At 39.4% G+C, this 26,387-nt stretch overlaps 1 protein-coding gene across 1 annotated transcript in view; it reads right to left on the reverse strand.

The window, feature by feature from the left end:
* The window catches only part of LOC126485131 (aromatic-L-amino-acid decarboxylase-like), a 179,549-nt gene that overhangs the window by 57,474 nt on the left and 95,688 nt on the right, over positions 1-26,387 (reverse strand). The window contains exons 7-9 of the mRNA XM_050108775.1: positions 24,720-24,868; positions 20,091-20,202; positions 1,689-1,806 (exon numbers count right to left, since the gene is read on the reverse strand). Coding sequence (XP_049964732.1) covers positions 1,689-1,806; positions 20,091-20,202; positions 24,720-24,868 — 379 coding nt within the window. The remainder of the gene's footprint in view (positions 1-1,688; positions 1,807-20,090; positions 20,203-24,719; positions 24,869-26,387) is intronic.

Raw genomic sequence — 26,387 nt, forward strand, 5'->3', positions numbered from 1 at the left:
CTTTTTGTTGATTACCAAAATATCTGACTCTGAAATTGATCTTTCTAAGCTTACCTGTTGTATTGTATTTGTTGGGTATAAGCTTTGGAAAATGGTGTTATTGCAATTTTGTCAATATTTCACTTGTGAAAAGTATGAAGTTTGATGTCTCCACCTCGCTTAAAAAATAAGGAAGTACTGAGGAATTCACATAAGGTGTAGACCTTTATAGTATTTGGAATTATGTCACAAATCTCTTCTTAATTTTAATTAGGGCCAGACTCAATGCTTGGGCACTGAGTGCCCACACAGTGGGAGCTGATGCCACCAGGCTCCTATCAGTGTGATGCTAGTGGGAGCAGTCCAGCCAGCTTGCTGTCAAATGCCAATAAATTTACATAGGGCTGTAGATTCAGTGACTGAAAATTGTAATAGATAGCTGTGAAACAGCAAAATTTATTGTAAATGTTCATGACAATTAGCAGTTTATAGTGAACAGATCTCTATATTTGCAAATGAAGATACCTATCTACTTTGAAAATATCACTGCAAATATTAAACTGTCAATTGAAGAGCAACTATGCAACATAACGGAGAAAACAGCAGATTATCTGTAATTTAATAGGTTAAATTTAGCTTGCAAAAGCACAGATAGCAGTAAGTATGATGGTGAAAGTTTATTGTTAACACAGTGAGTAGATTACATTTCTATGATTTGCTTGCTCTTCTTTAATGTATACATTGACCCATTCCACGTCCCTGAACTTCTTCTTGGTGGAATCTACGGAGTGAGTGACTGAATGAATGAATGGAGGCTATGACAGTCATTAGACTTGTGAAGAATTGTCTCCAGGCAACAAAAATATAGTTCCTCATTTTCATTTGCAAAGCAAATGAAGCAAAAATGAATATAAAAGAAACCAGCTAGGATTGTAAGGAATCCTGCTGAAATAAGACAGTTATAGTGACAGGGTCATTAGCAGAACATGGTTTGTCATGAGACCCCCATATGCAGCTTACTTTGATCAAAAATTTTATGGAAACAGCTATAATGGAAGATCTTCAGAAGACAGGGAGAAGTAGATCTTCAGTTACTTCAAAAATAGAAATGCAACTAGCATAAAATATTCACAGACACTTTCTCTCTCTCTCTCTCTCTCTCTCTCTCTCTCTCTCTCACACACACACACACACACACACACACACACACACACACACACACACACACACACATGCAAATGTAACTCACATATTTGGTGTGAGATGTGTTTGTTATGCCTATCTGTCACTCAGCGTCCCTGCTATATGGTGAGTGGCAACTTTCCTTTTCAAATATTGTTACATTCCATCCTGTATTTTCCATTGTTTGATAGCATATAATATTGGATGGGAACTGTGGCTGGACAAAGCATAGTGAAGGATGCACATACAGGAGGTGAGGAAAGGTGGTGGTGACGGTGGTGGTGATGATGATGATGATGGTGAAAATGAGCAAATCTGTGCACTTAGACTATCAGAAACAAGCAAGAATCCAACATAAAATCTAAAATATTTTCAATAGACTTACATCTGAGAACATTTAGTTTGGTAAAAAAATTACATGAGACTGAAAAGATAAACTCAAAATAATTTTGTTTCAGTGCTCAGCTTTCACTACACAAATTACTGTTGCTACTTTGTGATTTTCTTTTTCATATACTAGTACATACCACATAGCAGAACAGTCAAAGTTAGTAAGCATCCATTTATGTGGGTTGAAGTTGAAAGAATCTGCATAGTGAATTCCTGACATTAAATGCCTGAACTCAGGACAAACTAGGGCAGCACCTGTAAAGAAAAAAAAAACAGAAATGGTTGTAGAAAGAAAGTTCTGGAACAAATTGAATACTTTAGCATTGAGTCATGAATAGGCATGCACAAAAAGACAGAAAATCTGCTAGCTTTTGGAGTAAACACTTTCTCAAGCTAAAGTACAAATACACACACAAAACACACAATAACACACATGCACACACCTGCCTATGCCCTTACATAATGCCAATTGGAGATGCACAGTGCCAGGATTGAGTTGGGATTGTATTGGGTGGGGTGGATAGAGGGAGAGAGTCACAGGGGGGGGGGGGGGGGGGTAAGTACTGACATTGGGGTATTGGGGTGGGTAGCTAGTGGCTTGGAGGCAGACACCTGGTTTGATGGCTATGGATGTGAGGGGGAGGAGTTGTGGGTGTCTGGGCTAAGCATGTGATGTGTGGGAGTCTGTGAGGAGTTTCATATGTTGAAGATGACATGGAGAGGTGAAATGATAGCACAGAGGGAGGGGAAGCTGTTGGGTGGAGGACTTGAGGAGAGTCAATGGAGACTGAGGCCAGGATGGTTCCAGGAATGAAGGGTGTGTTGCTAGGATAGCTCTCTGATGCATGAATCAAAAAAGCTGTTGGTGGAGGGAAGGATCCAAATGGCCCAGGTCATGAAGCAGCCACTGAAATTGAATATGTTGGGCTCAGGTGCATGTTGTATCACCGGGTGGTCTATTTCATTCTTGGCCACAGTTTGGCAGTGGCCATTCAATCTAGTGGACAGTTGGTTGGTTGTCATACTGACATAAAAAGCTGTGCAGTGACTGAAGAAACATTGGTATGTGATGTGAGATGGCTGCTTTCACAGGTGGCCCAGCCTCTGATGAGGTAGGCTAAGCCTGTGACAGGACTGGAGTATTAGGTGCTGGGTGGGTCGACTGGACATGTCTTGCATCTGGGTCTTCCTCAGGGATATGATCCCTGTGATGTGGAGTTTGGAGTGGGAGTAATGTAGGCAAGGACTAGGATGTTGTGTAGGTTGGGTAGATGATGGAATGGGTGGGGTGGCTCTTGGGTAGGACAGCATAGGATGTTTCCCCTGTACAAACTATAAGATTTTCTTCCCGTTCCCTTCACTTATTGGAGTGTGGGAAGAATGACTGTTGAAATGCCCCTGTGGGAACTGTGGGCTAATTAGTCTAATTTTGTCTTTGCAGTCCCTATGAAAGTAATATGTGTGGGGCCAAAGCACATGCCTAAAGTCTGCACTTAATAATGATCCTTGAAACACTGTAAGTAGGCTTTTGTAGGATAGTTGCCAGCTATTCTCAGGAGTCTGTCAATTCATATTTTTCAGCATCTCTGTAATGCATTCCCATGAGCCAAGCAAACCTGTGACCCCTCAAGCTGTCCTTCTTTGTATAAGTTCAATATCTTCTGTTAGACCAATCTGGTAAAGGTCACACAAACTTGAGCAGAGTTCTACTGAAACAATGTTTTAGGTTCCCTTCTATGCTTCTAAGGAGTATACATGCCTATAACCATGCACAAATTAAAATAAGGTAACAGTAAATAATGAGGTGTGCTGGAGAGTCATGCAAGCTGGTTCGGAGATATTATTGCTAAGAGCCAACAACTACAGTAAAATTTAACGAGTTACTACCTCTTAATCAAGGAGGGCCTTCACTTGTGGTGGAGTCTCTGGACAGGCCAGACTATGAATGGCTTACAGCCTTTGAACAGCATCATCTGGTGGCATGGGAAAACCCACTTCAGTTGCACATTTGGCAGTAAAGTGGTGCCAAAATGGATGGGGATGGAATGGTAATAATCCCCTCTGGTACTCTTGGTGCACACTGCACTTCACTGCATTATTTACACCACATTTCATGCAGTAGTCCAGATGCTGATACTGGGGGAACGAACCCAGCGTCCAGCATCAGACTTTGTACAACCACAGTCAATGGAAGCACTTCAAGGGAGTGTGACTTGGGAAAGTGGCACGGAAAATGCAGTAGCACATCTCTTGTTAAACAAACCATGACAAAACACTGTCACTGCACATGGGATAAGAATCCTGTTGATTGTGCATACTCCAGTGAAGTGTGGCACATGACGATATGAGCCATGTGATGTTGCATGGTATGAGCTGCCGAGAGCATGGCTGGGAGATGTTGCCTCATCGAAATGGAAGAAGAGACTGCTCAAGTGATGATTTGAGCTGCATGGGGTCCAGAAAGCATGAACATCTAGCTCTACATCTGGTGGAAGTAACCAGCAAGGGTGTTCGGAGGATGTGTGGTGCCTTGGCTGGCAGGCACTTTGCTGATTGCTGGTGTTTGGTCTGCAAAGCCTGTCATCTACTGCCACAAGTGGAGGCAATGGAAGGAGTTATCACACTATGATTAGATACATGAGTGTTTCATAAGCAGTCTCTTTTGCAGATCAGTTGAATTTTAACTGTATTAACCAATGAAACGAAATGTGTCACCTGCTTTACCAACTGTTCAGCCCATATGAACATTCCATTTCATATCCTACCAAGTTGTTACACTCTGGAGTCTGTCTGAATCACCTATTTCAAATTGCTACTCACTGCTTTTATGTGCAAATAGGTGTACAATGTTGTATTTATGAGCATTTAAAGCAAGTTGCCAATTTTTGTACCATTTTGAAATCTTATCAGATATGACTGGACATTTATGTAGCTTTGTTCAGATAGTATTTTTCTGTAGATGAGAGTATCATCTGCAAAAATTCTAATAATACTATTTATGTACAAAGTGAACAGAAAAGGAACTGAAACAGTTCATTAGGTAATATCTGAAGTTATATCTGAATCTATTGATGGCTCTCCATCTGTGATAACACGCTGTATCATACTTGGAAACACTTTCAATCCTGTCACAAATTTTGTTTGATATGATCTTACTTTTGTTATAACCATTGTGGTTGTACAGAATTAAATGCTTTTTGATAGTCAAGAAATACTTTAACCACCTGACAGACTTGAACCATGTCTTTCAGGATGTCAAGTGGGTTTCACACGACTGATGCTTCAGAAGTCCATGCTGGTTGACATGGAGGAGGTCATTCTTTTCATGATATCTCAATATGTTTGAGCTCAGAATATGTTCTCATATTCTATAGCAAATGGATGTCAATGAAATTGGATGATGTTTATGTGGAACACTTCTTCTACCCTTCTTGTAAATGGGTGTGACCCGTGCTCTCTTTGAACCACTTGGCACAAAATCCTAAGAAATTTTGGTCTTATGTCAAAGCGGTAGGTGGATCAAAACAAAATGTCCAGACACTCTGTGACCAAAATGGTACTGAAACAGGATGACAGACTAAAGGCCGAAATACTAAATGTCTTTTTCCAAAGTTGTTTCACAGAGGAAGATTGCACTGTAGTTCCTTCTCTAGATTGTCGCACAGATGACAAAATGGTAGATATTGAAATAGACGACAGAGGGATAGAGAAACAATTAAAATCGCTCAAAAGAGGAAAGGCCTCTGGACCTGATGGGATACCAGTTCAATTTTACACAGAGTACGCAAAGGAACTTGCCCCCCTTCTTGCAGCGGTGTACCGTAGGTCTCTAGAAGAGCGTAGCATTCCAAAGGATTGGAAAAGGGCACAGGTCATCCCCGTTTTCAAGAAGGGACATCGAGTAGATGTGCAGAACTATAGACCTATATCTCTAACGTCGATCAGTTGTAGAATTTTGGAGCATGTATTGTGTTCGAGTATAATGACTTTTCTGGAGACTAGAAATCTACTCTGTAGGAATCAGCATGGGTTTCGAAAAAGACGGTCATGTGAAACCCAGCTCGCGCTATTCGTCCACGAGACTCAGAGGGCCATAGACATGGGTTCACAGGTAGATGACGTGTTTCTTGACTTCCGCAAGGCATTCGATACGGTTCCCCACAGTCGTTTAATGAACAAAGTAAGACCATATGGACTATCAGACCAATTGTGTGATTGGATTGAGGAGTTCCTAGATAACAGGACACAGTATGTCATTCTCAATGGAGAGAAGTCTTCTGAAGTAAGAGTGATTTCAGGTGTGCTGCAGGGGAGTGTCATAGGACCGTTGCTATTCACAATATACATAAATGACCTTGTGGATGACATCGGAAGTTCACTGAGGCTTTTTGCAGATGATGCTGTGGTGTATCGAGAGGTTGTAACAATGGAAAATTGTACTGAAATGCAGGAGGATCTGCAGCGAATTGACGCATGGTGCAGGGAATGGCAATTGAATCTCAATGTAAACAAGTGTAATGTGCTGCAAATACACAGAAAGATAGATCCTTTATCATTTAGCTACAAAATAGCAGGTCAGCAACTGGAAGCAGTTAATACCATAAATTATCTGGGAGTACGCATTAGGAGTGATTTAAAATGGAATGATCATATAATGTTGATCGTCGGTAAAGCAGATGCCAGACTGAGATTCATTGGAAGAATCCTAAGGAAAAGCAATCCGAAAACAAAGGAAGTAGGTTACAGTACGCTTGTTCGCCCACTGCTTGAATACTGCTCAGCAGTGTGGGATCCATACCAGATAGGGTTGATAGAAGATATAGAGAAGATCCAACGGAGAGCAGCGCGCTTTGTTACAGGATCATTTAGTAATTGCGAAAGCATTACGGAGATGATAGATAAACTCCAGTGGAAGACTCTGCAGGAGAGATGCTCAGTAGCTCGGTACGGGATTTTGTCAAAGTTTCGAGAACATACCTTCACCGAAGAGTCAAGCAGTATATTGCTCCCTCCTACGTATATCTCGCGAAGAGACCATGAGGATAAAATCAGAGAGATTAGAGCCCACACAGAGGCATACCAACAATCCTTCTTTCCACGAACAATACGAGACTGGAATAGAAGGGAGAACTGATAGAGGTACTCAAGGTACCCTCCACCACACACCGTCAGGTGGCTTGCGGAGTATGGATGTAGATGTAGATGTAGATGTACAGTATCTTCTCTGAGGGATCTACAGTATATTATGATTAAAAGTGGTGCTAACTCTGTTGCAAATTATGCATACAATATGACAGAGATTCCACCTGGTCTTGGATACATTTTTAATTGCAACAGTTTCAGCTGTTTCTCAATATCACTGGAAATAATATCTCTATTACTAATGTTTGCAGTAGTGTGAGAATCAAACTAGGGTCATAGTCGTGAAACAGCGATCAGCATTTCTGCTTTTGCATCATTGCCCTCAATTTTATTTCCTGTGTTATCCTTGAGTATGTGGACTAACTTTGTTGTTACTTGTAGGCTTGCCAACAAGTGAAATGTGTCACACTGGCTGTGTTTTAGTTTCAGTGGTAGACTGCACTTTGAACTTGTTGGTAAGTGATGTGGATGTAATACCCTGCACCCTCCCAGGTCCCTACCTCACCTGTGTCAGACCCTCCAACCTGTCACTGACTCACAATTCAAAGTAGTAATAGTTCATGTATTTCATGGAGAGGATAGTACTCTGGGTACCTTTAATATATCTGGTACTGACTTTCAGTAGTTCCCCCAACACAACCATTCACAGCGGCTTCCAACTGCTTGACAGTAGTCAGGGAAATTTATGATTACTTAGAAGAAGCAACTTATTCAACCAATGCCTGAGAACAAATTCACAATCTGGGTGCATCTTCATGGAGAAAAGTTATTCTGAACATTAAAAATAACTAAATTGATCTTTCTGATTCTCTTTTGTTTCAGGATCTGTTACACTACAAGAATTGGAAGTTCCCTTTAAGCACTGAAGCTACAATGCCTAAAAACTATATTCTGGTCATTTACCCATAGATAACTGATATAATGCTGAATGACATTGTGCTTCACCTCTCTGACTTTATTGATACAGCAGAGATCAATAGAGTTGAAGAAGTAAAATGATCCAAGGTGAATATAATCAGTTAAATTATACACACTTTTCATGCATAATTCATAACTGATATTTCTGGACCAATTAAATTTAGGTAGGAAAATTCTTAATAGCTTCTATTTTTTTATTTTTAATTAACATTCTTCAAATGAACAGTGACTGTATACCAAACCAAACAAATCCAAATTCTCATATGGATTACAAGACTAAATAAGTTTGGGAAGATCATGGTAGAAATGAAATTATATGGTAGAACAGCCCCAAAGGCCAATTTCACAAGGAGGAGGCAACAATGATGAATTTTTGATTGAGGAAGAGACAGACATAATTTTCATTTTTGTAACAATAACATCATGCCAGCTGATTTTGCAACATCTGTCTTGTACTGTAACATAACACCATATCCACAGTAAATTTGTTTGTGTGCCTGTCAGTTTCTATCTGTACTAAAACATCACTATATTTTAATGGTCTTCATTTCTCATTTTCCTGCCACCCTCTGGAAAAAGATTACTTCATGAAGTCTATGTGCAGCTTATATAAGATTCCATGGCATCCATGTACTTTCCTATGACGTCTGAAATGGAAAAGTTCATTAACAGTCATCCAATCAACAGTCATCCACATTGAATGAAGGAAGACAGTGTTGAACAGAGAGCTATTCATTGTGAGAATTAATTGAGAACATCAAGACATACTAGGTTAATAGGCAAATGAAGAAACATTTGCTTTCACTAAACTTGAAAAAAGCCTTGCAATTCTTGTAATTCTGCCAGAGATATTGGTGACTGACACCTTACTATCAACCTATCAACAAGCTGCACTACATCTGTGTCCAGTGGGGTTGCTGTCAACTGAGAACAGCTCAGCATCTCAGGCTGGCAAGTAATTTTAGCCTGCCATTCAGCCAATCTATAGCCATGTAGGCACCTATCCACTTTCACTTCTGCCCACAAATGAATACATTCATTTCCATGGGAAACAGAAGTGTTGATGACAACTGTGCACTACAGCAGTTATTTGCTGGATGGTTCATGTTACAACTTGGCTGCTGGAATATGAGAACTGGGACGTGCATCTACCATATTAACTTCTGATTCGGGATACTGTGAGACCTTTTCACTTTGCCTATGAGTGGCTTCCATCACAATAATTTAAGTTGTGCTACTGTCAATTGTTTTCATTTCTAGCCCTAGAAAGGTTCACAGGATTAGAAACTCCTATGAACTATACATAATTTATTCTGTGTTTCAACGAATTCAGTGAACTGTTTTAAATGACCTTTGTGATAGAACTGGGTGTATAAAAGAGTAACAGATGAAGTGCTTTTTTATTGCACTTAAAACAAAAAGTAATACAGCATGAAGCATTTAGTGCATCGGAAGAACTCAATAACAGTAAGAACCAAAGTAAATCGAATGAAAACGAAAATGTTTATGTGAATCTTTGCAAACAATGTTCCAAAAAGACAAAGATATGTGTGTGCTACAAAAGCACATTACATTATCGATGTGTCAAACTAGACCCTTCACTAGAGAATAATGTATATTGCTTTCAAGTGTGGAAGAATGAATTATGCAGACTCAACAATAGCAGTCCAGATCTCTCCAAGACTTCTGATATGAACATTGCAGATTAGTACTCACCAACCTTACAAGTGAAAAACAGTTCTAAGGATTATAGTGTTTACAGTGACAAAACCATTTTGTCACAATTTATAGGTGAAGCCACTTAATTGGTGTATGACAGACATTCAAATAAGTGGTGCTAAGGTGAATAACAGCTCTGAAGATAATCAGTATGATCAACATGCAGCTACTCTCCAACACCATCACCCACAATCTCAAAGCTCCAAGGAAGAAAAATCAAGAAGAAAACTGATGGTTATTGCCGACAGCCATGGGCATGGAATTGCCTCTCACATACTAAATGAGGCTTCTACAATGATTGCTGCTACGGGATTCATCAAACCAGGTGCAGGTTTAACTGAATTGAGGAAGCATGCAAATTTGGTAGAAGTTGGTAAGTTATCTACAAATGATTACATTTGCTGAATGGAGGATCAAACAATATCTTTAAAAACGAAACATCAAATGCCTGGTAGGAACTAAAGGAATGTTTGAATCACTTAACTCATACTAATGTTGTTGTTCTCAACACCTTGCATCATCATGATTTACCACAATGGTCAGGTGTGAATCATGAAGTAATTGCAGCTGATGAGCAATATGAATCAATTGCTAAATACCTCAAAAACATTACTATAGTGAATGTAAACAATATTGGCCACTGATTTCACATGACTGCTAAATACCTCAAAAACATTACTGTCGTGAATGTAAACAATATTGGCCACCGATTTCACATGACTCATGGACTGCATCAAAATGGCCTGGGAAAATGACTTGCAGTGAATAAAGTGCTGAGTGAAATAGGAAAATAAGCCTCAAGAGATAATCACGTGGTCAATATCATTAGACGAACATCAGCAATCTGTTTCTAAGGCGTTTTTAGGCTAAATGTTAAGACTGGTCATAATACAAGGTGTAATAATTTACCAAACAGTCTGAGTTTATGGTGAGATGCTAAGCTATCAAAGTGAAGCTACAAATCAAGAACTACCAGTAGCAGTAAACTTTGTGTGTTCAACCAAACCATCAATGGTCTCAGAAACAAACTAGAGCTTCTATATCTCAACTCTATTGATGCTGAATCTGTAAACCATGCACAAGTAATAGGTCTTATAGAACACAAGTGACAAGTGGAACTGAAATGCCTCAAATTGATGGATACTCATTAGCAGCCAGCTAGTAGATCCATAAAGGGGAAATGAGGGACTGCAGTCTATGTTAAAACTAATGTAAACTATAAATCCCTAGACATAAGTACTTACAGTGTAGATTCTCATTTTGTAGCCTGTGGGACTGAAATTACTACAAATAATAAGTCAGTTATAATTTTGGCAGTTTACAGGGCCCCTGAAAGGAAAATATGTATCTTTATAAACCATATAGAACAACTTCTGAAACAAATACATTCAAAACACAACTTCTTAACTACAAATTACAGCAGATGAGAATTAGAACACCTGATGGAATCATTGAACCTAATTTCAATAGTTAAAATTCACACTAGAGTTACAAGTACTTGTAAGAGCCTAATTGGTAATATATTCCTAGACAGATACAGAAGTAGCAGTATTATTGTAAGTCAAATTCTCAGTGATCTGTCAGATCTTGATGGTCAACTGCTTACAGTAAATGATATCAAACTCTATTGTAAACCTAAGTACTCCTTTAAAACTGTCAGTCCTGTCAGTAACAATAACTTAGAAATCTTCAACTTTCTCTTAACAGCAGATTGACTGGACTCCTGTATTTATGGAGAGGAATATTTATGAAAAATTCAATCTGTTCTCTAATGAGTTTGTGTCATTATTCGAAGCTGTATTCCCAAAAATAATCTTGAGAAACAATCCTCAGGCTGCAAAACCAAAACCTTGGATTGCTAAACGTATCAGAATTTCCTGTAGAATAAAAAGAAATTTATATGAGTCCCTAAGGTTATCTAATGATCCCATACCATCAAAAAGAAGGACTATAGATTGTACTGTGATATTTTAAAAAGAGTAATAAAAATTCCAAAACTATGTAAATAACATCTGATGCTGATAAGTCAAACAACAAATCAAAAACCATCTGGTAAGTTATAAAAAGGGAGAGTGATAAAAAAGCAGAGTACATGACTGATATAGAATTAATTCAGGATGGAAATATTGTAAAAAAATATTGAGGAAGTTGCTAATATCTTCAATAAACATTTTTTAACAGCTGCAGAAGAAATTGGCTGTGAAGGCGCAGTGGATGATGCGATAGCCCTTCTGCATAAAGCTAACAATGCCAGAGTTGGCCAGATGCAGATAATCCCCATAATAATTACTGAGATCAATAAGACAATCAGAGAGATGAAGTCAAAAAACTCTTGGTTGGTTGATAATATTTCAACTAAGATACTCAAGCACTGTCATGGCTATATAAATATAGTCTTGAGTCACATTTTTAATGAATCCCTAAAACAAGGTATTGTCCTCCTTAGATTAAAATATGCCTGTGTGAAACCACTTTTCAAGAATTGATGATGCTATTTTCTCTTTCACCAATCAAATTCTTGAATCTCTTATCAGAAAATTCGCCTATCCAAAGCTTTTGACTGTGTCAACCATGAAATTCTGCTAAATAAAGCCGACTACTATGTGTTAAGTGGAATAATGGGAACATGGATTAAATCCTACCTTACAGATAGGAAACAAAGGGTAATAATTACTGACAGAAGTGGAATTTCCTTGGTGTGAACATAGACTGCAAGCTAAATTGGTCCAACCATATCCGAGATCATGCATAATTGCATCAACTACACATAAGGTGGCCATAAGAGCTGCTTATTTCAGATATTTCTATGTGCTTTTGGCTTATGAAATCATCTTTTGGGGCAACTAGCACTTGGCAAAAAAGGTTTTTATTGCTGAGAAGAGAGCTATACATATCATGAGTGGTGTGCAACCAAGGCACTCATGCAGGAATCTGTTTGGGAAACTACAGGTATTTGCAATGATATCTCAGTACATATACTCCCTTGCATGTTTCATGAATGAAAGCCACTCTCTCTTCAAAATCAATAGTGAATATCATGGTAACAACACAAGGTCAAAAGAGGACTTTCATAGTAATCAGTCAAACTATACTCTTGTATAGAAAGGAGTAAATTATACAGGCATCAAAATTTACAATGCTTTATCCAGTGTCCTCAAAAGTCTTGCACCTGAAACACAAGGGTTCAAGAGCAAACTGAAGGAATACCTGATAGACAAGTCATTCTATTCAATTAATGATTTTTTTAGTATATAGGAGCAAGTTTTTATTATACAACTGAGTTAGTCATGCAATGTATGCATAAATGAAACTATTTGTTTTTGTAATGTTATATTGTTGCTCAAGTACTTTGATATTGTTAATTCAAATCCAAATGTGTACATATAAGTGCTAATTCTGATGTATGTAATATGTTTTTATTTCTTCTAGTGGCTCTGAGCACTATGGGACTTGACATCTGAGGTCATCAGTCCCTTAGAACTTAGAACTACTTAAACCTAACTAACCTAAGGACATCACACACATCCATGCCCAAGGCAGGATTCGAACCTGCGACCGTAGCGGTTGCGCGGTTCCAGACTGTAGCACCTAGAATCGCTCGGCCACCCCGGCCGACATTTCTTCTAGTGTCCCATGTTGTTACAATGAGTTTTGTCATGAATTAACCAAATTGTGTGCTGCTGTATTGTTAACATTTTAAAAATACTGACTCATTCCATATCCTTGAAACTCCATTGCTATCAGGACCAATGGAAAATAAAATGAAATAATAAAATAGGTTTTGTAAGTTCTGGAATTAGGTTTATTGTATCACAAGACGAATTCACTTTGGAAAACCTCTTCACCTCTCCTTCCTGAGTTAGGAACTAACAGTTCCAAAAACTAGGAATAATTTTTTCTGCTTTTAAATTAATGTATAAACAGTACTTGGAATTCAGGCTCCTAGAAGATAAGTACTGGCCAGCCATTCTATTCCCTTAAAATTCTAATTAGGACTGCTAGCTATAGGGTAAACCAATAAATGAGGCACCTCAAGCTGTAAAATTGTAAGAGAGACAGAGATATTTAATTGAACTGAATATTTTTGCATTCTAAATTCTGATTTTGTGTATTATAAAACATCCTTTTAAACCAATTAATTGTTATCCACAGTGCTTTAGAGATAGATACTGATGTGCTATAAAAAGATGTACTTTCTGCAGATAGGAAAATTAAGATATCTCCCTTGGTTAACAAAACAGGCCATGGAAGTGAGTCAAGTCAACTAAGCAAGTTATGCAGTACTGCATGTCAATGTGCTGAGAGCTGCTGTGCTGCCAGGTCTAGAAGCACTGAAGTACCAACACAGCAGGAAGAAGGAGCAACTGTGGTATGAATGGAATGAGTACCTCATATCCAAGCTGTAGTTCTGTTATGACTTCAGTACTCTAGCAAAATGAGCATGGTTCAGGGCCTTACAAATATTCTTAATTTTCAGTTAGAATATATCTCAGTCTGCTGGCATCCATCAGTCTGCTAAAAATGGTCTGCAGTCATTGTGTCCATACCTACATGTTCCGTGGATCTATGGATTTAGATGCTGCTAGTGACAGCATTGTGTTCATGTAGAGTCCAATTCTATGCACTTGGAACTCTGCAACTGGTGGGCCTGCAGTGGCGTCTAGTTTACTCCCAGTTCTGCAGGTAAACTATCTGCTGCCTGCACCATTTGTGTAGAAGGTGTCAGCTGATGGTAGCTACCTCTTCCATGCATGGTCTACATGGAGATCATACATGCCACATCCACCTACTTCTGAGGCTGTTAGTTGCCACCGGGTTGTGTGGGTGATGTGGCGTGCAGGGTCTGCGAGGTCAGTGGCCTTGCAATGTTGCTGGTGCTGATGCCTCTGCTTCTCTCACTGCCACTGGCCTGTAGCAATGAGCCATGTCCTGGTGAGCACCTACTTCAATGGCTGTGTACTACTGACACACTGCAAGCTCTGGCTGTCATTAGCAACATCACAGTCAATGATGTATACTGTTGGTTTGTTACTACTGGTTACTGAAATCTCATCAGGCTTCTTGCAGGCTCCCACTCACCACACAACTGCTCACTCTTGCCCTGGGATGGTGGTTTCCCAATATCCTGACCTCAACCTGCCATCACCACCACCCACCTTGACGGCCAGCCAAACCAGTTAGCTGCAGCCCTGGCTCACTCTATTGGCGATTGTGGATTTCAGAGCTGGTTTCTGGTATCTGGGAGATGATGACTTTGTTCAGCATGGAGATGATGAGTTGGTCTTTCCAAAAACCTTCTAAATGGGTTTTGATAAGGGTCTACTATGCTGGCTTCACTGCCATATTCACAGATGTTTTCTAACACCTGATAGTAATAAACTTTTGAAATGGTTGGGTGCTCACAACGTCAGGGGGCCAACATCACTCATGCTTGAAGCAGGCAAGAAGTGGGCTCTGTGGGACAAAGGTGATGTTTTTAAGAGTATGACCATATCAAGCTGGGGATGAGTGACAATGATGTTTGGTTTGTGGGGCGCTCAACTGCACGGTAATCAGCACCCACCCAAAGTCCCAATTTGTTTTTACTCAGTACAGCCTACCCACAGTCACGAATGATGATGATGATGATGATGATGATGAAATGATGAGGACAACATAAACACCCAATCCCCGTGCAGAGAAATCCCCAACCCGGCTGGGAATTGAACCTGGGAACCTGTGATCCAGAGGCAGCAATGATAGCCACTAGACCACGAGTTGCAGACTGGGAATGAGTGATCTTTCATCAGCAGGAAAGATATACAGCCAATATGGAGATCTTGAAACAGTTTGCAAGTATTTTCATGTGTATGAGGGTGGAAATCTGCTTCATCTTATATTTTTCTAGGTGAATGGTGCAGTTTACTGAGAATGCAAATGATCAATAGGAAAATCCATTTTATATCAGAGCTTGGTGCCATTTGCTAGCCTGAACTGTTATTCTTTTGAGTTGGCCTTTGTGAGATGTAACTGAGGGCAATAAATTTTATTTGTTCTGCAGAAACTTGAAGGGTGCAGTTATTTTGTTATTAGCTGTTTATTGAATTTGAACTGTTATCCTGTTTTGTACTTGTAGATATAATCAGTGCAAGTAATTAGGTAACAGCTGGAGTCATTAAATGCCAACTGAAGGTGGTGGTGTGACTGTTTGTGCTGCTATTTTTTCAGTATAGTGTTCACATCTAGAATCTTTCCAGGAAGTAGATTCTTACAAGACTTTTATTTGGACAATAGGAGTAGTGACAATTTTAATCATTATTTAGAATGATTTAATAGTTGGGTAGTGTAGATCATTAATCCAGGTCTTCCAGTAAATCTGAGGAGCAATATGCCACATAGTCTGTCTCACATGCTGTGCATCACAAAGAGGGGAGTGCATGAATTCTGGCCCCGGCTATAACTGGAACTTTGCATTAGTATTCTGAAGGTTGTTATCAACCTATTATACTTTCTCAGTGTGGCTTTCTTGGAGATAGTACGCTCAATGATTCACAGCTTTAAATGTATATACTGTGGTGAATTAATAGCTGAGCTAAGTCTGAATAGGAAAATATCTTCCATGAAATGCTGCAGTTTTTGTATATACTAGGATAAATTAACAGCTGGGGTATGTCTGAATAGGAGCAAAATACCTTCCATGAGCTGATGCAATTTTCACTCTGCAACAGATCTCACAAAAATTACAGGAATATGAAATGTTATTAAATACAGCATCTATTGTCTATAAATAAGATTTTCATAAAGTAATCCACTATAACCTGTGGAATTAATTACAGAGTGAATATGAAAGCATCTCATAGGTCTCGCAGAAACAATGCAATTTTAATATGACAGTGATAAGCTCATAGGGAAATTAAATATCTAATAGTGTGTTGGCCAAGAAACGTGCCTATAATCTATTTTGTTCAGTGTATATTGAAGTTAATCAAGAAATGGAAAAGGCTAGGGTCTAAAGACACATAGAAACTTTGACAACTGTAAGTCAACACTGTTCTCTTTACCGATAAGAGGCCAGTTCAGCCTCATCTTTTTTTACTCCTTTTTGCCCTGGCAAGAGCTAGTCTTATGGGTAGCTTTCATGAGTAGATATGGCAATGGAATGTGGCCTTCATGGGATCTTGATGCAGCATAGACTTCTGAAGCATCAGTCATGTGAAGCCCACATGACATTCTTAAAGCCATGGTTCAAACAGTTGGAAACTGTCAGCAACTGCTGTTGGTCCACCCCCTGGGCTGAGTGGCCAGCACATCTGACTGCCAAGTAGTGGGTCTGGGTCCAGTTCCTGGCTGGGTCAGGATTTTGTCCCCACATGGATTGGGTGTTGTGTTGTTCTCGTCATCACCGGTAACAAGTTATCTAATGTGACGTCAAATGAGAAGACTTCTAACTTGTCAATTGAACTTCCCCAAGTGGGGACTCCTGGCCATCAATACCAATGATCATTTCATATAGCCACTGTTAATTTTGTCAATGGTGAAGCAGCAGGATGGTCTCCTACTACTGCAAGTGTATCAGAGAACTTACCAGTTTTCCCATAGCCTATGTGGTCTACAGAGAACTCTAATCCAACTTCAACTAGTCACCTCATGATGACTGGTTAGCTGTTTGCAAACTCTGCGACTGGTTCATGGATAGAGTTATATGTGGCTAATGGATAAATGACTGATCCCATACTTCCAAAGAATAGGTCTGGGCATTCAGTACTACTGGTAATGAAAGAGCCAGTTGGCCTTATCTCTCCTGCTACTAGAGCAGTGGTCTTTCCTTAGTCAAAGTCCAAGAAGCCACAGAAGAACAAGAAGAGGCTGCTACTTGCAAGCAGATTGAATATTAGGTTTGCAATAGTCCCTATTCCAGTAAATGGTGTCATGTAAGGAGAACAAATTGAATGAGCATTTTGGGTGTGAGAAGGTAGAGAAGTCTTTTTCAAGAGCAATAGAAAGCAACATGTGCAGTCATTTGTGGAGCATGGTTCATGTTATCATCAGCTATGTCTGTTACAATGAACTGATGCTATTCATGATTCTTTATGGAGAGTGATGAAAATGATGAAGACTGCTCATTTGTGGTGCCTCAGCATAGATGTTAGTTTTTTTCAGAGTATTCAAAACTGCAAGATCCCTAGAACAAATCCCCCACTTGTCTATCAAAGAAATTAGTCACCTGCATATCACATTAGGAACTCAGTTAACTCTTAAATGAGAAAGTAGGAAAACTTTGGATATTGCATTGATCATGTACCAGAAAGATAAATCAATTGCTGAAGAAAGTACAAACATTAAGTCTAGTGAGATCCAAAATGAATCTGACTTCAAATGCTTCTTTTGGCAACCAAATTCAGACACAATAGTTGGTAGTAGGTGGCAACTTTAAATTATGATTATATAACTGGTAGAAGAGACAAACAGTCTATGAGGCAATGCTGTACACACTGTCATACAGTTTCTCTGAGCAAGTTTGACAGCCCACATTCAAATGAATGGTTCAGATTTACTAACTATAAACAGTCTAAATATTTTTGATAGTGTCATTACAGGTAGAGAATTAGCAAACATGATGTGTACACAGGGATGATAATCATAGAGAGCAAACAGATTGCCAAGAAAGCTAGGAAAATGTTTTTCTCTGGTAGAGCTCATAGACACTCACAAATAACCTACTTAAAAGATTAAATGAGAACACACAGTTCATATCAGACAAGTACAGGCTGTGGTTAAAGCCCAAAGTCATGATAAACTGCGCTCCACATAAACACAAACCAAGCAAAGAAATAAATGACTGTGAAGACCAACCTGGCCTTAATGCTACCATTTGGAGACCGTTGCAAAAATGGAGGTTACTACATTCACACAACAAACAAGATTGCAACAAGCTGACAGAATAAATCTAATGGCATCCCTAAGAAGGGGTATCCATGACATCTACTATAATTTTTATAGTAAGATCCTGGAGAGATGTTGGAGTATTCTGGAAAAGTGTGAGGCACCCTTAAAGGAAACCCTACATGAGACAATCACACAACATATTCTTGTGTCTTGCGCCATCGTTAAGAGTGCTTACCAAGTAGGTTTGACAGTACACACCAAACATGTCAGTACGCTCACATAGAAGTGTAGCAGGGATCTTCATGGAATTTAAAAGGGTATCTTTGTAAGAAGGGTGACACTACTCTTTTGACACCTGGTTAGATAGACTGAGGGGATCAGTATTCAAGGAAGATTGAGTGACAATTCTGCTTCTTTCACTGTTTATCTTTTATAAGGATCATGGAAATAAAACAAGGTATAGAGACATATAGACAGTAATTACTCTGTTGCATCTTTCTTGAATGTAATCAGACAGGAAATTGCTAATGATATTACTTATTGCTGCTCATTCTCATTTGCATCACACATAGTAGCAACCTAACAAAGCTGTTGACCACTGTACTTTTTCTTGATACTTTACACAGATGAGTCAGAAAATTAAGATCACCTGATCAATAGTGTGCTGGTCCACCTTTCGAATACAATACAGCATCAAATGTGTGTGGCATGGACTCAAAATATCCTTGAAAGGTTTCCAGAGGTACCTGTATGTGGCACCAGATGCACACACACAGGTCATGCGATCCTGTAACTTATGAACTAGTGATTTGTGGGTGTTGACCCAGTGTCCAACAGCATCACAGACGTGTTCAATTGGTTTCAGGTCAGGCAAATTTGGGTGGGCAAGACATCAACATGGCTTCACTATCACACGTCTCAACCACTGCAGCATGATTGAGGTCCTTTCACATGGACAGTTATCATGCCAGAAGATTGCATTTCCATCGGGGAAGACACCAATCATGAAGGGATGCAGGTGGCTCACAATAATGTTCACATAGTCCATAATTGCTGCGGTGCCTTTGATTACTATCACAGTTCCCACAGAAGTCCACATGAATGTACCCTGTAGCATAAAACTGCCTCCACCAGTCTGCACCTGATGAGCAGTGCATGTTTTGAGCAGCCATTTGTCTGGATTATGGCTTACCTGGATATGACTATTGACCTGGTGTAACAAGAAACTTAATTCATCTGTCAAGACAACAAGGCCCCATTCATCACAGTCAGATCTCAATGCCCCATTCCCACTGCAATCATAAGATGTGAGTGGTCATTTGCTGTGAAGTCCGACATTAAACAATGTACACTGTGGGCTCTGAAGCACTTGTGCCTGCACCAACATAATTCTGCCACAGAAAATTCCCTACGCTGCTTTGCAGATTTGGGCAAGCCTCCAACCTACACATCCCAAGATGAGACCTGCTTGTCTAACAACTTGTGGCCTACTCCTGGTTTCACCATCCTTCATTCACTGTCCGTAGATGTTCACAACAGTGGGGTGTGACCAGCTGATCAACTTCATCATTTCCAAGATGCTCATCCTGGGTGCTGGGTAACAACAATATGCTCCCTTTCAAAGTTATTTATAACAGTAGATTTCCCCACTTGCAGCCCATATCATCACTAGGATGACTGCCTATTTTATTTGCTCTGCTTATCAACTTTTCTTATGGCATCACCTACTTGCAATGCTAACAGGTGGTATTCAATCTTGTGGTAGGCAACAGTCATAAAGGTTTGGCTCACCAGTGAAATTGCTTGATGACTAGTTATTAAATGACTATACACAAAAAGTGCGAAAATATAAAAACTTCATGTTATGGAAGATAAAAGTAAGGCATCCAGTATACCTGCATAAGCAGCATCTATGTGAAGCCATATGCCTTCTTCATTGCATATGGGTCCAAGTTCATCAGCTGGGTCAAAGGCACAAGTTCCAGTTGTTCCAAAGGTTGCTACAACCTGCAAATACAGACAACAAATCAGGAAAGATGTCTGGTAAACATGCCGTACAGAAGGTATCATCATACCTGCACAACAGTCTACAAAACCATAGGAAACACTGAACTTACAACAACATCAGGAGACAAGAAAAACCACAGCAGCTGAAAATAATCTTCTTGTGTAAGATAAACTTGTTAACATAGGGAAATACATATTTGTTTGTGCAAATTACAACTTGAAAAGTTTCAACCTATGAAATTCAAACTTCCTCAACATATTCCTCTCTTCTCCTCTACAAAGGAACAAGTAGCCCCAAAAGTTTAATAACCCTGCTGTGCATGCAAATGAAAGATATGGATGTGTCAATATGTGTAATGTTGCCCATGTCTGGTGAGGGTGTCTGTGGTGGGATGACTGCTAATATCACTGGCAACTCACATGAATTTCTCCAGTGGGCAGATATAAGGCTGGTGGTGGTCTCTTCCTCAGTCACTGTTGTACAACTTGCCTCTACCCATGAGATCTGAACACCGTGAAAATTTACCAGAACTGTGTGCACAGTGTTTCCATTTGTGAATGTTTTGTTTCCAACACCACCAGGTTTAATGGAACTTTGCTTAACCTCATACTTGCTAAATGTGTGCTTAGTGGCTACATACTAGTAGTATTCAAACTCAAACAGGAACTGTCTCATATTAATTTCTATTTTGGTTCATATGTTCACCAAGTACTACTACTGTTTGGTTTGGCTCTCTCAGCCATTGTCGGTTTTCATGGCTGGAGTCACTACTTCTCAGTCAAGTAGCTCCTCAATTAGACTCACAAGGGCTGAGTGCACCTTGCTTGCTAACAGTACTTGGCAGACCTGGACAGTCACCCAACCAAGTGCTAGCCAATCCTGACAGCAATTAACTTAGGTGATCTGACGGAACTGGTGTTAATAATTCTGCAAGGCCATTGCCATTATATAACACATTCAAATGCAACATGATGTAAGTCACAATTACTCATTACTGCAATCAACTTTCAAGTTTACACTAATTAATGTGCTGATCATCCAGTGGCTTTGGGTAGACATGTAAAGAAGATGACAATTTATCATGCACAATTAAAAAAAAAATAAAAACAACAATCAAGAATTACAAGATATATTAATTCATTAGATACATATAAACTCCATTATCAGCACAAAATTTTATCACTGATTTTAGCAAAAGCTAGTGGTTCTTTATAGAGGCTGCCCTAGTGCTGCAACCAACTCCAGTTGTGGCACATTGGTCAACAGCCTCCATCAATGGTGAGTGCACTATTACAACTACATCACAGCCCTCTCCACTTTAGGGTAACAGCGAGTGGCCAGTTGGTATTCCCTTCTTGTGAACAGAGGGACATGTCCAAGGACATCAGTTTGACTTCATCAATGGTTGACTCACCAGAGCTGCCACATCCTTGAAGGACACCTCCATCCCAGAATTCTATGGGGCTGCACAACACTCTATGGATCCAGCACCATTGACACCAACAGCCTTGGACTCTTTTCAGGAACCTTCCAGCATGACACTGCCCAACTCCCAGTCACTTCCGATACATTGTTCTTCCATGAATTGGCAGGCAGGTTTCAGCCCTACATGCTGGTTTAAGGGTTGAGGGATCAGGAACCCCACTGGATGTGCAAATGAAAGGTATGGATGTACTAATACATGTGCTTTGGAGAGAGCACTGCCAATATCACTGGCCACTCACATACATTTCTGTGGTGGACAAATATAAGGTCCCCTCTTCTTCAGGTGCTGTTATCTGACTTGCCTCTACCCGTGAGATACAAACACCATGAACAGTTTCCAGGACCTGTTTAAATCTGTGTGTATAGTGTTTAACTTGTGAATGTGTAGTCTCCACAACTGCCGGGCTCAATGGAACTTTGTTTACTCTCATAATTACTAAGCACATGCTTAGTGGGTAAGTGGTGCTTGAACTTTATTAAAACTCAAACTTAACTTTGATTTTGCTTTATATGAATGTTTGCCGAGACTATTACAGTTTGTTTTGAAGTAATAGACAATTTTAATAAGCTGATACAGAAGTTTAATAATTGTGATCAATACGGTTGTTGGCCCCTATAGTGATGCTTAGAGAGAGAGAGAGAGAGAGAGAGAGAGAGAGAGAGAGAGAGAGAGAGAGAAGAGCTAGGTAGTATGACTTTTTGACTTGTAGTGTGTCTTTTTTTTTTACCTCCTGAATGTACGCACTAGCCACATTATACGTAGCATTGTTTATTAGCCCCTTGACTGACTATTCCTTTGATACAGCTTATGTATTGGGAAAAAGAGAAAAAAGTTTTGTGCAAAATAGATAACTACAAATGTAGCAGTAGCCTCTTAACTGATATTGACTATCCAGTGCCAATATCACAGAAAACTCATGTATTAATGAACTCATTGCCAATAATAAAAAAAATCTGAAAAATTTGTATTTTGCACAGCTATGTAAAGTAATGGAAAGGCATCCACTCACCTACACCAGACTGATGCGCAGAGAACAGAAACATATAATAGAAAACAGCACAACACACACTCCCATGGTCAACGAAAGGAAAGTGCAGCCGTATACGTATGGGTGTCTGTGTGGTTATGTGTGTGTGTCCTTCTGCTGGATAAAGAGTTAGTGTTAGCTAGTGTGAATACTATTTTCTGTTACATGTTTCTCTGTTCCACACATTGATCTGCTATAGGTGAGGGGTTGCCTTTCCCTTATTTTATGTTCTGCTCCAGCCAGGAATTTTCGATATTGTTATATAATTTGCACAACTACTATACAAGGCACAAAAATATTTTTCCTGGAACCTTGGGTGATCATATCTTCTGTAAAAATGTTCAACAATTTCCTATAACACAAAGCCAGAAATTGGGGATCTCTAAAAATTCAAAAGAACAAAAAAATATTAGATGCTACTACTACTACTACTACTATTAAACATTATCTGATTATCTAAATTCTTAGGCAATGGAGTTCCATATTAGCCACTTGTACATGACAAGCAGGAATGTTCATTGTAAACAGGTCTCCTTTCTTATGACACATCTGTTGTTCTATGATAAAAAATGTGATCATATAAATATCAGCAGAAGACAAACAGCAGTCATTTAACATGAGGAAGGAAGCAGCTGGCCTTTTTATTTATACAAATAGCAGCTTTGCTGTTTTTTTAAGTACATCAAATTTAGTTTGTTCAATAACAAATACTGTAGAGCAATGTAGTGATAGCATGTTGTTAACACTTTGGAGACCAGCCACTTAGAAGTATATTAGACCTAGGAAATCAGCCATTTGCACTTTTATTTAAAGTTTTAGCACTACAAATGCAATTGATGTATTTTCAAGAGTAATATATACTAAGAAGGCCAAGAATCAAGATTTACTTTTCATATTTAATTTACTTCTTTGATAGGTAACCAATTTTAAGTTAATTTTGACAGATAGTAGTATAATAATCCTCCCAAGAAAAGAGTGTGAAGTGAATTCAAATGGTTCAGATGGCTCTGAGCACTAAGGGACTTTACATCTGAGGTCATCAGTCCCCTAGAACTTAGAACTACTTAAGCCTAACTAACCTAAGGACATCACACACATCCATGCCTGTGGCAGGATTCGAACCTGCGACCATAGTGTCGTGCGGTCTCAGACTGAAGCGCCTGGAACCGCTCGGCCACACCGGCCAGTGGGAAGTGAGTCACTGAGCAATTTCTTCCCCTTGAGTTTCCTAAATTTCTTGCTCACTTAAGAAGCATGACATATTTGTAGCAGAATTACAACAAACTGTGAAACCTAACAAGTACAGACATGAAATTACACCAATGCAATCATTCTAGCTCAGCCATTCATGACAGCAATTGTTTGCTAATGTGTATGTTTAAATAATTCTAGAAATTGACAACATAAGGCAGCACCAGTTGAGATCCAGGTCACAAGATGTCCATATATTGTTCTCATATGAAACAGGTCTGGTTCTCAAGTGATAGGTGGCTTGCGCATCATGGAAAGCTGACCATATCTACGCTGCAGTGTTGTCTTTTTAACACAAAGTTGTGGCGTGAGATACACTCAGGCTTGATCTCCAAAGTGATAATGCAGCTTACAGACTTAGTTCCCTTTATATAAGCACTACCCTTTGTTAATGTATAGCTTTACTTGTTCAGTTTGATCCTGATGAGATATTTGAAACATGATGAATGGTTGAAAGAGTATAGTTATTGCATTGATCTGATTTCATGTCTAATCTTAATCTTAAGATTTCCAGGTGTGCTAGTACTTCCTATTTGTGATGTAATTTGCATATTACTATTTGATGGGTATAGTAGCCAAATGACAAAATCATGCTAGAGCTCAAATTTCATACTTTTCCGTGCCTTCCCTCCCTCAAATACTCGAGGAGACTTAAGCAGTCACACAAGTGAGTGGCCCCTTTTGTTGGTTAAAAGTTCTTATTTTTAATCATTTTGTTACTCACACTTAACCCAAATTTTCAGAATACTCACATATATTGGGATGAGACCATTAGCACGATCTTCACGTATTTGTTTCAAAAGTGTGTTTCCTCGCATTCGACATTTGTTGTCTGACGGAAGTAACTTCATTGGAACAGCTGCCAAGAGGCCAGCTTTTTCCACTGATGAATTACTCTGATCTGCAATACACATTGAAACATAGATTTATTCAATCAAGTGTGAATTTCCCTTAGAAATACTTATATGTCCTCATTTAGGATAATTTCCAGAAAATTTTGTAAATTTAGTGGTTTCTAACATAATTTTCCTTAAATGCTTCTGTTAGTGGCAATATATCTATACAATGAAAACACTGTCACATGAAATTCTAAACAGAATTGGTAGATTCTTTTTATATAAAGGAAGTTTTTGTATTTTACATGTTAAAAATGCACAGGAAAAATTCTTATTTCCTAATCGACCATTTTATTTTCCTGTCTACAATTATATTTACAATTTCTTTTTCTTGTGAGATATGTGTAATACTCTGTCAAAGTGTAAGATCACAGAGTACCCAATACAGCCAAACAGCGCTCTGGAAACTGTGACACATTATCAGTTAAAGAACAAAGTAACTAGTAGACCTAACTGTGTACAAGCCTCCAAGAGGATACTGTCAAACAGGAGGATTTTGGACAGTATGATTTTTTTTCTCTTTCCTGCTGCATAGCTATGAATGATCACTAAATATCACTCCCATTTACCAAATTATTTTAAGTGTGAGACTGTATTTTCCATGCATCATGACTTTTATTTTGGGTCAAATATTTACCTAGGTAAATATCTGATGGATAGTCTCCTGTTGAAAGTTCACACAGTATGATCAAGTGGAAACTCTTGCACTGCTGTGACCAGTATGGGTAGAATGTGTACATGTAGGATAGGTAGGATGTATGCATGCTGAGTGCAGATGCAGGAAGAGCTGGCCATAGTTCACAAACAGCTGAACGTGCTTTTGGCTATGGTCAGTCACCTTCAGGCTGCTGTCTTGGGGTGCAACTGAGGTGGAGAATCTGGTGCATCATGTGGAACACTTCAGGTGTCACCTGTTTCACCCATGGGCTCTGCAGCTGAGGCACCTCTTTGTGTACCAAAAGTGGTGGCTCCACCCTCACAGCAGGGTGAGCTGCAGGTGTAACTCGTTCCTGATGCTCAAGGTGGAGGGTCAATGTAGGGACTGACTGCCTGGCCTCACCCATTCACCCTGTGAATGGACATGTGGCTGCTACTTCAGCATGGTTGAGCAGGCACATGGGGAAATGGGTCTACTAGCTGTCAGGCATTTTATGAAGCCTCTTAGACAGATAGTGTTAAGGGCTGGAAAGAAAGCCAATGTGCTTGGGTATGTCTGCTGGGGCTCTCAACTGAGATGTGGAGGTTGCCTTGCTTGCAGATATCGAGCATGCTGGGTGCAATCATCTGCAAGTTGGGTTTACATTGGCACCGATGACTTCTGTTGCTTGGGTCCTGAGGCCACCCTCAGTTCATACAGGTGGCTGGCAGTGGTGGTGAAGGCTGCTGGCCTTGTGTGTGAGGTACAAGCAGAGCTTGAAATTTGCAGCATTTTTCCCAGAATTAATCTGAGTCCTCTGGTTTGGAGCCAAATGAAGGGTCTCAACCAAAGGCTTCATCAACTCTGTGACAGTCTTGACTGCAGAT

Source organism: Schistocerca serialis, chromosome 6 (assembly GCF_023864345.2).
Source record: "Schistocerca serialis cubense isolate TAMUIC-IGC-003099 chromosome 6, iqSchSeri2.2, whole genome shotgun sequence".
NCBI lineage: Eukaryota > Metazoa > Arthropoda > Insecta > Orthoptera > Acrididae > Schistocerca > Schistocerca serialis.